This window comes from Hibiscus syriacus, unplaced genomic scaffold, assembly GCF_006381635.1.
Source record: "Hibiscus syriacus cultivar Baekdansim isolate YM2019G1 unplaced genomic scaffold, ASM638163v2 tig00111841_pilon, whole genome shotgun sequence".
Taxonomy (NCBI): domain Eukaryota; kingdom Viridiplantae; phylum Streptophyta; class Magnoliopsida; order Malvales; family Malvaceae; genus Hibiscus; species Hibiscus syriacus.
This window is the reverse complement of record NW_024063196.1, coordinates 914,717-930,333: the sequence shown is the minus strand read 5'-3', so window position 1 is coordinate 930,333 and position 15,617 is coordinate 914,717. Positions and strand designations below refer to the sequence as shown.

Here is a 15,617-nt window from a genome sequence, read left to right as displayed (position 1 = left end):
TAACTGATTGAATTTAGAACCTTAAGAAGAAAAAAAGGACTTTCCACCCAATTACTCAATGAGTTTTTTCCGACCAATTCTAAGGTTTTACCTTGATTAATTCGGATCAACCCGCCTCCCACCCCTGACTTTGGTGGGTGAGTCTCCTAACGGGTATTTTCTGGATACACAAGAACTCAAACCTGAGACCTTGCTTAACTATTATTTGGATCAAAATCAGAATTTCAAATTCTAAAAAGTATAGAAATTAAAAATAATGAATTTAGAATATAAGGACTAAAGCCATAATGTAGGGATAGTAGAAGGATTTTGAAAACAATTGCTTAACTTAGACTGTAATGCAAAACACATGCTCTAATTCATGTACAAGAATCCCATCCATGATCAATCATTATGCAGGTTCAATGACTACATCAAGTCACTTGTTTGAAACTTTTCAGCTCATAAAATTCCTTAAAGAGTCACTTATTTGAAGCTTTTCGGCTCACAAAATTCCCTATTTTATTTTTATTTGGATTTCTATTAAACATGAATAACTCGAATACGAATATAAATACAAATACGAATACGAATATAAATACGAATACGAATATAAATACGAATTCAATTATTAGATATATTCGTATCTAACACTTACACCCGAACGCGAATAAACATGAATCGTTCCACCATGTGAAACTCTATTTAAAGCGAGAGAGAGTTTGTGAGTGATGCATAAAAAGAGTGAGCATTCAGAAATGGCTTCCAAAGCTCAGTTATTTCTATTGGTTACCCTTCTGCTGCTTGCTACACAGGTTTCAACTAATGAGAGTGAAGAGAAGATTGAGGTTAGTTTTCCGATCAGACAATGCTCATATGAAAACTTATTCCTTGTGGCCCAAACTTCTTCAGCTTAATTTCTTTGGTTGCATATTCATTTGCAGATGAAATATGTTAAAGTACCTGAACCAGCAGCTCCAATCCCAGTGAAGCCACCCTCACCAACACCCCCAGCTCCTGCACCACCAGTCAAGGCACCAACTCCACCGTATAAACCTACAACTCCGGCACCTCCAACTACAACTCCTCCTCCCCCTTACAAACCACCAAGTCCACCACTTCCACCGGTTAAAACAAGGAAGGGTAAGAAATCATCCATGTTTGGCCCAATCTAAAACAGAAGCATCAGATTTTGTCTAAACATCACCGATGCAATTTTAATCGCAATTTACAATGACTATTTTTTTTTTTGGAATCTTAACCCATGTCACTGATAACTATATCACTATTATATTAATGAAAACTTTTATAAAATTCGTCATAATTATTTATATTTTTTTACAACACTTATTGACACAAAAAACTTAACAATGACAAGTATTTTATCACAATTACATATTTAAATTAAGAATCAATTTTTTTTTAATAATTTGAAGGTGATTACAAGGAATGTAGTATTTGTTTATAATATTTTTTAACAATTGATAACACATGCACACCATGCAATCTTTAGGAGAAGAGTGTAGCACCTAACCACTACACTAGGCAAGAAACTTTTATTATTATTTTTTCTACAAAAATAGCATTTAGGTTAAATCGTAATTTGAATTAATTTAATTTATTAGAATATATTAATTATAACATTTATTATTATTTAATTAATTTTATAATTTTTCATACACAATCCGTTTACGAAAGAAAACTATAAAATATAATTGGATAAGTTTTAAATATTATGACAAAATTACTCAACTTATCACTAAAAACCTTTATTGTTGTAGTACATGTCCATATTTATAAATGATTAGATCAAAATTGTACATGCAGATTGCATCCCTTTATGTGGAGAAAGGTGCAAATTACACTCAAGGACAAACCTATGCATGAGAGCTTGCATCACATGCTGCGATAGATGCAAATGTGTTCCACCGGGGACGTATGGGAACCGAGAGATGTGTGGGAAATGTTACACTGAGATGAAAACCCACAACAATAAGCCCAAGTGCCCTTGAAACACACACACACTCTTCTTGGGGTTTCCTATTTGGTTTCAAGCTTAAACAGCTTCAAGTAATAACTACTTAGAGAGTGGACAAAATTGATGATTTTTCTTGTAATGTGTTCTTAGAAGGTATTTGCATTATCGAATTGAAAGGTTGAATTAATATTTTCTTATAAGATATAACGGAAGTGTTTTTCGAGAAATTATAACATTTTAGATAATTTGATTTCATTAAATAATCTTTCTTTAATGTATCACATTGTAAGATAAAGTATAATTTAAGGGCTAAACACATATTTTTCTTCATATAAGTTCAAGTTCATGAAAAAAACATAGACTGAATATCTATAATTGGGTGAAAGGCACATACCCATGAGAATTGGTATAAAATAAACTTATCCCTTATAATTTAAAAATTACCCACCTACCCCCTTAAGGTTTATTTATTTGTATTATTTTCAATCATTTTTATTCAATTAAAATAAAAATTATAGTTAATTAAAAAATATTTTAACTATTACTAAATTGAATTATAGAATAATTATATTCTAATATAAGCATATGTTAATCATTTTTAAAAAAATATAAGTAATTTTATCTTTCAAAATATTATGGACAATACTTGTTTTTCTTTTTTAACAATAGATTGTGCAAATGCATATTAAAATACTTATGTTTAATTTAAATCAAATTTTATATATTACTCCTATGTCATACCCCAAAATTTTAGGATGAATTGAAAGTTTTATAAAATCTGGTGTCTAATTATTGATCTCCAAAAGTATAAGGATCAGAAGTGTAATTAACCCTTGAGTTAGGGTGTTTAAATACAATTTTTCTTCTTCTTTTCTTCACCCTCTTTTGCCCTACTTTTGTTTTGAGCGTCCTAAATCTCTTATATTTCCTCACTTATATAATTTGATTTCTCGCCATTTAATCACCGTTTAGGCCGTCGTGGGTCTCACCGTTGATATCACTTGATTGTCTCATCATTCTTGTTCGTCTAGTATTGATTTATCTATTGTTGTCATCGTTGGTGATTGAAAAGGAAAAATTATTTTGGGTTTTACGAAAAACTCGTATCCACTGCCAAACTAACATCAGTAAAGGATTTCTCATCTATTAAAATGTAAATCTAGAATTTTTTTTGGGTTTTCAGTCACTAGAGGGCACCGCATGCGTCACACACATTGTCATCGCGCGTGTGATAAAGTTTCCACTAGATCGGTCAAACCGATTTAAAGGGTTGAACTAATCTGATTGAACTGGATTTAAACCGATTTAACGTGAATCAAACCTGAACAACTGACTCAAACCATTCTAATAAAAATCGTTGATTGTTGACTATTAACTTTTGTTGTTGACTTTTTTTATTAATCCTTAACTTTATGTTTTTCGTCGTCATGAGTTCGTTTTTGCAATTTATTTGGTCAAATTCTAATAAAAAAAAGCCTATTTTGTGTATCACATTGCTTTATTTGTATCTATACTTGGTAAATTCTGGAATTAATTATCTTACTCTATGATATTACTTTCTAAAGGCAATCATGTGTCTCTGTACTATTCTTCAGCATATTCGAATCACCTTTATTTCTGTTTATTTTGACTATGCACATTTGACTCAAGATACACATCCTTATTCTATAGGACCTAGTACTACTAATGACCATGGGAAGTGCAAGACTTGGTTATTATCATCTGGTTTGAATAGGTGTGTTCCTTGATATGTACTGTATGTTTACTTTTTCATGTTGTGTTATATTTTTCTGTTGCATATTGTATCGACATATCTGATTCCTGATTAAGGCTATATTATTTATCATTATTGTTATTAGTTTAATATTAATATTTATTGTACTTAGGTGACACACTCAACCTTTAGCTCACTCTTTTAGTCTCTATTTTTTTCAGATTCCTATAGCCTTTAGGATTTTGACCTACACTTAAAAGATTAATTTGTTTACATGTTTCGTTAGATATTATATGAACATTTACCGACTTTGAATTCTTTATATATTTTTCAACCAGACTTGATTATTTTCATCTTTTGTATTTCATTTTCATTCACATCTTTGTATTGTGCATTTGTATTGCATTTATTTAATTTTTTTCTTACATTAATCATGAAAGTATTAAAATAACTCATTAATGGTTGCGTGATGGTGATCCTAATCACGTAATTTCTTATTTTTCTTACCCCAAAGGATACGATGATAATTTCACCTACAATGGTCTCCTAGGGGCATTCAAGACATATCACCAAAGTTTGGGAAGTACAGAAACGTGAGAATCAGAATTTGATTGAAGTAGATCCATGTGCATTTAATGAATAATGGGACAGATCCAGAAGAGGTCGATGCTCATCAGCCCTAAAGCTTTGTTGTAATTGTATTCAATCTTGTTTGAACGTAGTTTTCGATCCTTCTTCAGCCATTTACTTTAATGTTTTAATGCTACTTTATGAGATTACGAGGAATGATCAAATTTATTAAAAAAAACCATCCATTTCAAGTTGAGATTTGATCCCAAACATTCGAAGGGCCATTTCGACATTAATTTTGAAATATTTATAGAAAAACAATTAATATAATTATCATATAAAAATTTAATCAAAACTGTATAAAAACTTCAATTCGAAATGCTTTGAATAATTTAAAATTTAAGTCATAAGTTGAGGACGTCAAGTGCTACAAATCCTATATTAGTGTAAATTAAAATCCCAAAAAATTTGAGTGATGATTTTAAATGCAAAAATTCAAATTATTATTAAGAGTGTGATCGATTCATGAAGTATAAGATTATGATTGATGATAACATTTATTACATTTATGTTATCTTATTTGATTAATTTAATCTGAATTATGGTTGAGAAAATAATAAAATTATATTTTATTAATGTATACTAATAGCAAAATTTATCTTTTTTTTATAAAATTGATTCTTTAATATATTTAAAAAAAACTGAAATATTTTATCAAAAAAATATGAAGAAAATAAATAAACAAAATATATTCCCTCTTTCACCCAAAAATTAAAATGAGCAATTTAAAAAAATGTTAAAGAGATGAACAGGTTGGTCTTCTGCATGTGTCCCCGAGCTTCGTAATTGTGTTCACTTTTGATTACAATATTATCTTTCATTTTCTCCTGTAAAATTTTCTTATAATCATCCAACTTTCTCTCCCCAGTGAATTTGTTCATTGAAACACATCGAAAGCTTTAACAAAAGTAAACCTCACCCATTTTCTTTATTTTCTTAATAATATCTTTCAATACAACAAAGAATGTCTTAGGGAAAACGGGTTAACAGCTATGCCAAAATTTTTATTATTCGAACTGGGAAAACGGGTAACCGCTGTGTCGTGTTGGGAAAGAGAAAATTGGGATCTATAAGAGTCACTGAATTTGAAAACCCAGGAGAAGAGTCATCGTAATCAGAAAGGGAAGAAAATTGGGATCCCTAAGAGTCACTGGCATTTGAAAACCAAGGAGGAGAAGAGTTTGAAGAAGGGCTAAAAGCTAAGAAAACAGTGAAACAGACCAAGGCAAACAAGAAGAAACCAACCGTTCTTAAACTCTGTTTTGATGATACACATGTACTTTACGATTTCTACCATGGAAGGGGAAACCTTTAATCCTTTTTTTGGGTTTCTTTGTAGAACTCGGAAACAGAATGGAACTTTTGCAGATAAAGAAAGTGGGAGAGAAAATGGTGTTGGGATGAGGGAGGTAAAAATAAAGATGGGCATGAGACCCGAACATGACAAGTTCTTATTCGACATGATCTGATCGGGTCAGATTTTTTTAAAAAACAAATTCTAGTTCGAGTCGGGTCAGGTTGAGTTTTAAATTAAAATATTTGGGTTTGAATCGGAGTTAGATTTAGGGTTAAAAATATTCGATCCGACCCGAGTACATAATGTAATATTTTATTTATTTTTATATAAGTTTTTAGTTCCCCTTTGTAATCTTATCTCGTCGATTCTACATTCATGCTCAAGATTCTTACCCTAATTCCTTTTCTCACAAATTATTACCCATTTTCTGTTTCAGATTAAATTTTACAATTTTCAATTCATTCTCAAGTACCCATTAATCAATTTTTCTTCTAAAGTAAATACTCAGTAAAAAAAACCATAAAAAACCTCAATTTTTTTCACTTTCATCGGTTCTTCTTCTGGAGTCAATACACAATAATTGGCAACAAGCCAAAGTAGAAGCACTTCAATTTTTAGTAATCTATGTATTTTTTTTTCATGATTTTTGGCTCTGTTGATTTTGTATATGTAAAAATATGCTATCTATCGAACATATAATCCTGCATTCCTGCTCAAGATTCTTACCCTAATTCCTTTTTTCACAAGTTCTTACCCATTTCCTACTCTAGATTAAATTTTACAATTTTCAATTCATTCTCAAGTACCCAGTAATCGGTTATTCTTCTAGAGTCAATACCCAATAAAAAACCCATAAAAAACCTCAATCTTTTTCACACTTTCATCGGTTCTTCTTCTAAAGTCAATACCCAGTAATAGACAAAAAGCCAGCCAAAGCTTAAAAGTAGAAGAACTTTAATTTTTAGTAAGGTAAGTACTTATTTACATGATTTTTGGCTTTATTGATTTTGTATATGTAAAAATATGATATTTATCGAAAACATAATCCTTCATATATGCTCAAGATTCTTACCCTAGTTCTTTTTCTCACAAATTCTTACCAATTTCCTGCTCCAGCTTAAATTTTACAATTTTCAATTCATTCTCAAGTACCCAATAATTGATTCTTCTTTTAGAGTAAATACCCAGTAAAAAAACCATAAAAAAACCTCAATCTTTTTCATACTTTCATCTGTTCTTCTTCTAGAGTCAATATCCAGTAATCGACAACAAACCAACCAAAGTTTAAAAGTAGAAGAACTTCAATTTTTAGTAAGGTAAATACTTCTTTTCATGATTTTTGGTTTTGTTAATTTTGTATATGTAAAAATATGTTATTTATCGAACATATAAAGTACTATAGAGTTCGGAGGGCAATTTTTCATCTTATTTTCGTGCTTTTCTTTTGATTTAAAATTATAATACTTGTTTAGTTTACTAATTAAAGTTTAAAAGCATGAAGCCATCGATTAGTCTATTGTAACTTTTGTTCTTAAACTAACTAATTAGTTCTACCAAACTAATCAAAGAGTAAAGATTATAAAACAGTAAGTATTTAATTATATTATTTGTGCATATGCGTTCCTAAATTATGTGTTTTAAACATTACAATTCTAGAAAAATACTATTGAGAGAGAAAGAGTTGTCTAAATAATAGGCTAAAAAAGAATTAATAAGGTCAATACTTAAACTCCCTTAATAAGTTTAGCTTCATGTGATTGTAAGTACCGAATTGCTTTGTAAATTGAGTGAAGTTTAATTGCTCTGTAAGTATAACAAGTCAATGATATACACCTTTTTCATTTAAAAAATTGATGTTTAGGAGAAGTGACCAGTACAATTTTCATTTGTTTACTAATATATTAATTAACATTTGCAATTTAGTATCACTTAAGTAGTTAAGTTACTGTGACTATAAATTATCATTTTTGATGTCTTTATCATTATTTGTATACATTAGTTACAACTTTTGATTTAAGTTTAGGAGAAAAGAATGTCCATCACAATTTTCATTTGTTTGCTAAGATATTAATTGATGTATTTATCATTATTTTTACAGGAAATGTCTAATTTGGAGAGAATTCCATTTCAGCCACATCTCTTACTTTTAACTCTCCACAACTATCAACCGAGGGAAGTCCATCACCAAGTTCTGAAGGAAATTCAATTCCTACATTAAGTCAATCTAATGTTGTGGTTGAAAATAATGTGTAAAGAGAATGCACTTCATCAAAGCTAAAGTCTATGATATGAGAGCACTTTAAAAAAGAAAAGATCAACAATGAGTCCAAGACAATATGCAACCATTGCCAAAAAAATTCAATGGTGAATCTAAGAATGGGACAAATCACTTGCGTGATCATTTGAAAAAGTGCAGCAAGCGAGTTCAAGTAAACATTCGACAACAAGTCTTAGTAGCTAATCAAAAGATGTTAGATGAAAAATTGACAATAGGGGCTTTCTCATTTAATCAAGATTTGGCAAGGAAAGAGCTTTCAAAAATGATAATCATGCATTAGTATCCTTTATCGATAGTGGATAATTCACAGTTTAAAAAGTACTATTCTAGTCTACAAACTATATTTGAAATCTCTTCTAACAATACTATAAAACGTGATATTTTGGACTTATACGAAGAGGAGAAGGTAAAAATACTGTCAAAGTTGGAGGCTAATGAAGGAAGAATTGCTATAACAACTGACATGTGGACTTCAAATCACCAAAACAAAGGATATATGATCGTTATTGCTCATTACATTGATAACTCTTGGAGTTTAGAAAAGTGCATTATAAGGTATTTGTTTAAATATATTTATATATTTAGTTATGTTTCGATATGTTTAAAACTAATTCATTTTATTTGTTGTTTAATTAGGTTCGAATATGTACCAGCTCCACATACCACTGATGTCATTGCTTCTAGTTTTATGAAATGTTTCCTAGATTGGAATATTAATAGGAAACTCACATCTATTACAGTTGATAACTATAGTGTGAATGATGAAGTCATTAAGTTATTGGTTGATAGGATGGGAGGTAATACGATGTTGCTTAAAGGAACTTTTTTCCACATGCGTTGTTGTGCACATATATTGCATTTGATTGTTAAAGATGTATTAAATCTGATTGGAGATGATATAGAAATAATCCGTCATAGTGTTCTTTTTTGGAGTGCTACTCCAAAAAGGTGGGAAATATTTAAAGAAGCGGCACGACAATTATGCATTTCAACTATAAAAAAGCTATGTTCTGATGTTAGAGCACGATGAAATTCTACCTTTTTTATGCTCCAAACAACTTTATCTTATGAGGATGTTTTTGCTCGTTGTGTGCAATTACATCGTGATTCTTTGTACAGGTACTTGCCAACTGATGATGATTGGGCTTTTGTATATGTTATTTGTGATAAGCTGAAGTTATTCTACGAGATCACTGAAGGGTTTTCAGGTACAAAATATACGACGACAAATCTTTATTTTCTGAGTATTTGTAGGATTAGGGTGGCATTGAATGAGTGGATTACACATAGTGATATCATTATTTCGAGAATGACAAAATGCATGTTGGAGAAATTTGAGAAATATTGGAACGATATGAATGGTATCATGTGTGTTGCAACACACTTTTAAACCCAAGGTACAAAACAACATTGTTGGAGTATTACTTTGAAAATATTTATGGGGTTACTACTAAACATGAAGTTTAAAGAATTGTGCAACTATGTCAGGATTTGGTCATGGAGTATGAAGAAAGAATGATGTCCTCAAAGAATGAACCGGTGCATATTTGGATAATGTTCCAGTTGATTTGGGTAACCCAGATGATTTTGATGCTTATGTTTCAAGGAAGAGACAAAAGAAAGCAAAAGTCAGATATGAGTTAGACCATTACTTAGAAGTGTATGTTATTTCTAGGATGTCAAACTTTGATATATTGACTTGGTGGAAGACAATTGAGCCATAATTTCCTATATTGCAAGAGATATTTATGACATTCCAATTTCTACTGTTGCTTCGGAGTCTACTTTTAGTACTGGAGGGAGATTGGTGAATGCATAACGTAATAGACTTCATCCATCAACTATAGAAGCTTTGGCATGTTGTCAAAATTGGTTATGGGCCGAAGAAGGTACAAACATATTTATCGTGTAATTTTAATTATTTTACTTATATGTTTTGTCATTATTTCTTATTAGATTTTATTTTCATTTACAATGTTTTATAATCAAACTCAAATGAAGAAAACTTTTATGAAGATGATGAAAGCGAACAAGATGAGATAACAATAAGTTATAATTTCATATTTGTTACTTTTATTATTATCTTATTTTTTAAATATTAATTTATAATTTTATTTTATGGTATTTGAGTGGTTAGCTAAGATTGAAGAATGTGGACTTGTGAAGCCGATGATAATGGAGGATTTTTTTTATCAGACATCCGTATTTATGTCTCGTTTTATTATAATTATGTTTGAACTTTGAACTTATTTAAGTATAGTATGGATTTATAATTTTAATTATGAACATGTATTTTAATTATGGATTGGAGTCTAGAGATGTATGTTGCATGTTGTTTTTCTTTAGGGGATTGTTTCCTAAATTGAATTATAGTTCATCATTTTGCAACTTCAGCCTCTGAATTGAACTTATTTAAGTTTAATTTTTGTTGCATATTTTGTTTGTGTTGCATGATGCTTTTAATATAATTTGTTTATTTCTGTTTTTATTAATTAATTTTACACTTTACTTTTCCAGTTTATTTGTAAAAGAGTTCGATTTTTTATTATAATTTGATTTCTTGTGTTTTTATTTTTTAAATATATTTTATTAAATGAAAAATTAAATCGGGTTGGGTCAGTTTTTAAGTTATATATCGGGTTGGGTTCGAGTTGGGTGAAATATTGTTTTATGCAGGTCGAGTCGAAATTCGGGTGGAGTCATTGTTCTCAGGTCGGGTGGACCAAAATCCGGACCCATGCCTATCCCTAGGTAAAAAGTTGACACAAACTATAAAATTGATTGAAATTGATTTAAGTTAAAAATATTTGTGACTTGAGTGGTGGTGATCCAAAACTGATTCGAGCCCAAACTGATATTGACTTGAATTCGAGTTAGACCTGAAAATTATGGATCTGAACCAACCTGTACCCAATCTGAGAACGACATGAATCTGAATTGAACCGATAATATGATAATCAACCCCAACCTACATCCGACTTATATGAACATGAACCCAAGATTAACTTGGTAAATAACTAGTATTACCCTGTAATTGACTCAACCTGGCATGTTATGAACCTGACCTGTAATTGACTCAACCTGTTATCAACCTGGCCTGTTATGAACCTGACCTGTAATTGACTCAACCTGTTATCAACCTGGCCTGTTATGAACCTGACCTGTAATTAACTCAACCTGTAAATAATCTTACTTGTTATTGACCTGATCTAATATTTACCTGGTTTGATATTTACTTGACTTATAAGTTACAATTGGAGAAGTTGCGAGATATTTTAAATTTATAATAAACTATAATAATTAATATGATTACTTTATAAAATGTAAACAAATTGTTACTTATGATAATTAAATTAATAAATTTATTTTCTATATTAATTATAATCCTTATATTATAAATCTTAATTATAGTTATTAAATTAATTTAATTGAGTAATTTATTTATTGAACATGATTTTATTAGATTATATAAATAATTTAAATATTTATAAGTTTAATTTATTTTTCTTGTAATATTGATTAATAATTTAAATATAAAATTTTAAAATATACAAATAAGATGAATTTATTTGATATTATATATATATATATATATATATATATTCAAATAAATGGTGGGAAAAAACTTTTTAAAAGAAAAATATTTATTTGGGAAATTTTAATTTGAGAATTTAGAGGAAAATTTAAAAAATTTGGTGTCAAATTTATTATTTAATATTTTTGGCAAATCTAGAAGTTGGCCCAAAGTGAGATCAGTGTTCAATAATATTTTTTGAGTTAATTAGGCTTATGCTCCTCTAACAATCATCATTTTTCTACTTTGTAATTTGGTTTTTGATTTATTTAATTAATTATGGTTTAATTATAAATCTCTTCTTAAAATTTCAATTCAATGCAATTTAATTATGTATACATTCTAATTGCTTTTAATTTCCCTTCTTTCATTAATGTGCATAATTATTAAATGTGAATGTTTTTTCTGAATCTTTTATTTTAGTCATTGATGTTTAATTATCTACTTTAATATATATATACTTATAGTATATAGTTTATATACCTTATATATATATATATATACACACACAATATAGTTGATATATTTTTATAGTTTATATACTTTAAACTTTTATATATATATATGCATCATATATAATATATATTATAATTATTTCGATTTTCCCTCTATGTTGTTTAATTTATTTAAAATTTTAATTTGTAATTTAGTGTTTGTTTAATTTAGTCCTTAAAATTATATTTATATCTAAACTTGGTCCATACTTATTTATATTTTTGTAACTTACTTCATACCCTATAAATTACATAATAAACTTCATTTCAAATTTTATAAATTATATTCTAATCTCCAAACCCTATAAACTTTTGTTCACCAACTTTTTAAATGGAAGCAAATTAGTCCATTTTTATATTAATTTCAACTTCACATTTATAATTATTTGGATTCGATCCCTCATCAATGTGTGTTGTTTAGTTTATTTAAATTTTTGTTTGTAATTTCGTGTTTGATCAATATAGTCCTTAAAATTATATTTTTATCAAAATTGGTCCATAATTATTTATATTTTGGTATTTTACTCTAAATCATATACAATTAGAAATTACAATTCAACGTTCATGAAAGGAGAAAAATAATTAATCCCAAAACGATCCGACCTGAAGTCAATCTGTATGCAGTAAGATCCGACCTGAATTTTGTCTGTCAATGTTGTGACCTATTCTAACGAGATCCAACTAAAGTCCATCCGAACCTGAATTAACTCCGTATTTAACTACTTCGAACATGAGCCCTTTTTACCTGAACTGACATCGATCTGAACTGAAATTAATCTGACTTGAACCCGAACTTAATCTGATATCAAATCAACCTGAAAATGACCCGAACTGATTTGACTTGGACCCAATATGATCCGAGTCAAACCATCAAATTGACCTGACACGACTTGTATCTGATTTAATATGACTTGACAGTATCCGACCGAAACCTGAACGATTACCTAGTTTCATATCCCTACTTAGAAACGATTACCTAATTTCACATTCCTACTTGGAATTGGGAAGAGGAAAATTGCATAGTAGGAGAAGGTCGTTTATTAGACCTGTACGGAAGAATGAAAGGAAGATAAAGAAGGAATAAAATATTTTAGGGAAAATAAATGTTTAAATTATATTATTTTTTAAGTGGTGTTTAAATATTATTTCAAATAATTTAAGTGTCTAACGTTACAAATTTATCTCGTTTGTAACTACCATTAAAAAGTTTTGTTAAACAACACGTGTTAATTTTATATAATTTTAATTTTTAGAAAAATTTTTAAAATATTATTGTTTTTAAAGAACTCCTAAACTCTTCTAAAATATCATAAACCCCTAAAATTTCTAAAATATCAGAGACCCCCTAAATGTTTTAAACCCCAAAACTTGTCGACTATCCATTGCCGTCTGGCCCCATCTTAGCCATCGCCCCCAATCTCTACCCATTAGCCATCATCGCATTAAACGGCCTCTACAGGAGAAGCTTGCGCCATCGTCGTTTGATAACCAAATGTAAGTTGTTTTATGACTTAAATCAACGCAAAATACAGGAGAAGCTTGCACCAATGATAAACGCAAGCTGTCTGGGGACTTCAATCAACTCAAAATACAATTGTTTACTGGCTCAAATCAACAAAAATACACAAATGCACTAATTATTTTATGGTCAGACGACGTTGATTAGAATTAGGATTAGGAGTCAGAGATTTGATTATCGAGGATTTTAGGGATTAGAAGGATTTAAGCGTTGGTCGATAAGTGGATGGACGATAACGAGTGGGTAACCATTTGACAACAGAGAAGGTGGCCGGCAATGGAGATGTTAAGATTAGGGTTAGAGTTTTAAACAATTATTTTTTAATTAAGCCAATATTTTAAAGATAAAGGACCGGTTTTCATGTAATTAACATTTTCATCATTTTTTGATTTAACTTATCTCTTAAATTTATACAAATATTTTTAATTGTTTACCATATGTCTAAAGATTTTCAAATACATTTTTAAATCCACTTGGTAGATAAAATTTGATGTTTATTTGAAGTGTGATTGGTTTGGAAAAGAGATTTTAGATATTTATCAGAGAAAATAAAAAATTATTCAAATATTAGAGATTATTTGTGTAGTTTATATTTTTTTTAAAATTTTATATATTTATTGTGTTACGTTAACAATCCATTAAAGGTTTAACAACAATTAACTCTTAGTGACCACATATTAATTAAATAAAAATAAAAATGATCAAATATTATATTTTCTAAATTTAGTGATGAAAAATATACAAAAACATAAACAAAATTGATCAATCCTTTAATTTATAGAATACTTTAATAAATAAACTATTAAAATATGTATAATAAGAGATATTAGTGTCTAAAATTACACATAAATTTTGAGAAAAATAATTAAAATAATAAAAGGTCAGTTAATATAAAATCTAAGACTACACCAACAACCTTAAAAGTACGGATGAAATAAGGTGCAATGATATTGCACCCAAGTATAGACCGAAGGGGCAGGGCTAATCACCCTCTCAAGTTTTAAATTTTTCATTTTTTTTATATTCTTTTGATATCAAGTATAGACCGAAGGGGCAGGGCTAATCACCCTCTCAAGTTTTAAATTTTTCATTTTTTTATATTCTTTTGATATTTTTTATTCCCTAAAATTTATTAATTCATTTCTTTAATATAAAATCTTATACCCTTCCCTAATTACACCATCAACTGCCTATAATATTTGTAAACCAAACATCATTATCTTATACTAAAATCTAAAATTACGTCTTATACCCATATTTAGAGTAAATTGAGTGTTGTTCTCCCTTGAGGTCCTGAGCACAAGTAACTACGTCTGTAGAATGTATGTGTTGTCAGTTATTAAAAAAGATTATGAATAAATATACCTTGTAATCAACACCAAATTATTTTAAAAAATCCAAAACTGATGCTGCAATTGCAACCTAACCTATTAAGCAGAAGCAATCAGAGTAAGGATGCATCTGAAGAACAGTAAAAACATAGATACAACAAAGAGGTTAACTACTGCGATTCCAGATCATATGGGAGGTAAAACAAAAGTTACTCTATTGATGTAGAGATACAATTACCCTATTGGGTTGTGATGCAGGGAGATCCGAGACAGATGATGCTGAGCTATCAGATTGCACCTTGATGACGCTGAGATACCATGAATTGGCAGATCAACGCAAAGGCGGGAATTGATTGTGACATGTTCCTCATTGGGGTCGTTTTGAGTATGTTTTAGTCTTTTGGCCATAACTTTGGTTACAGATGTCAGAATCGCGCATAAGACTCCAATCCGGAAAGCTCTTTTCGACGCGCACGCTCTCCACATCGAGCTACGCTCCATGTGGCATTTTTTTTAACCTCAAATTCTGTCGTTTTCCCCTCCGAATCACTAGATTTAGATATTTTTTACTATTTATGGTAATATTTCGATTGTCAAATAGGAAGTCAATTTAAATCCGATTTAGGCCGGATTTTTTGGAGATTGCTTATTTTATTTCGAATTTCAATTTAGAGTGATTTTCGGGATTTTGCTATTTTTGACAAAATTCGAATAAAGACGATTTTTGGCTATAACAGTCCGGCTTGTGGACTGATTTTGGGGTGGTTTTGATTTGATAATATTTTATTAAACGCTAGAGACTTTTTTTTTTCTTTGGTTTATT

General features: G+C 29.4%; 1 protein-coding gene across 1 annotated transcript; it reads left to right on the top strand.

Annotated features, from left to right (window-relative positions):
• The first annotated feature begins 715 nt into the window (after nucleotides 1-715).
• On the top strand, nucleotides 716-2,179 carry LOC120172033 (gibberellin-regulated protein 14-like). Its single transcript, XM_039179609.1, has 3 exons — nucleotides 716-827; nucleotides 924-1,122; nucleotides 1,807-2,179. Exons 1-3 carry the CDS (start codon nucleotides 738-740, stop codon nucleotides 1,989-1,991), a joined length of 474 nt encoding a protein of 157 aa, XP_039035540.1. The 5' UTR covers nucleotides 716-737; the 3' UTR covers nucleotides 1,992-2,179.
• The last annotated feature ends 13,438 nt before the right edge of the window (nucleotides 2,180-15,617 follow it).

Excerpts from the sequence above, each read along its gene's own strand:
- LOC120172033 (XM_039179609.1), top strand. The coding sequence starts at position 738 with ATGGCTTCCAAAGCTCAGTTATTTCTATTGGTTACCCTTCTGCTGCTT. Across the intron at positions 828-923 it reads AGAGTGAAGAGAAGATTGAG|ATGAAATATGTTAAAGTACC; the intron begins GTTAGTTTTCCG and ends ATTCATTTGCAG. Across the intron at positions 1,123-1,806 it reads ACCGGTTAAAACAAGGAAGG|ATTGCATCCCTTTATGTGGA; the intron begins GTAAGAAATCAT and ends TTGTACATGCAG.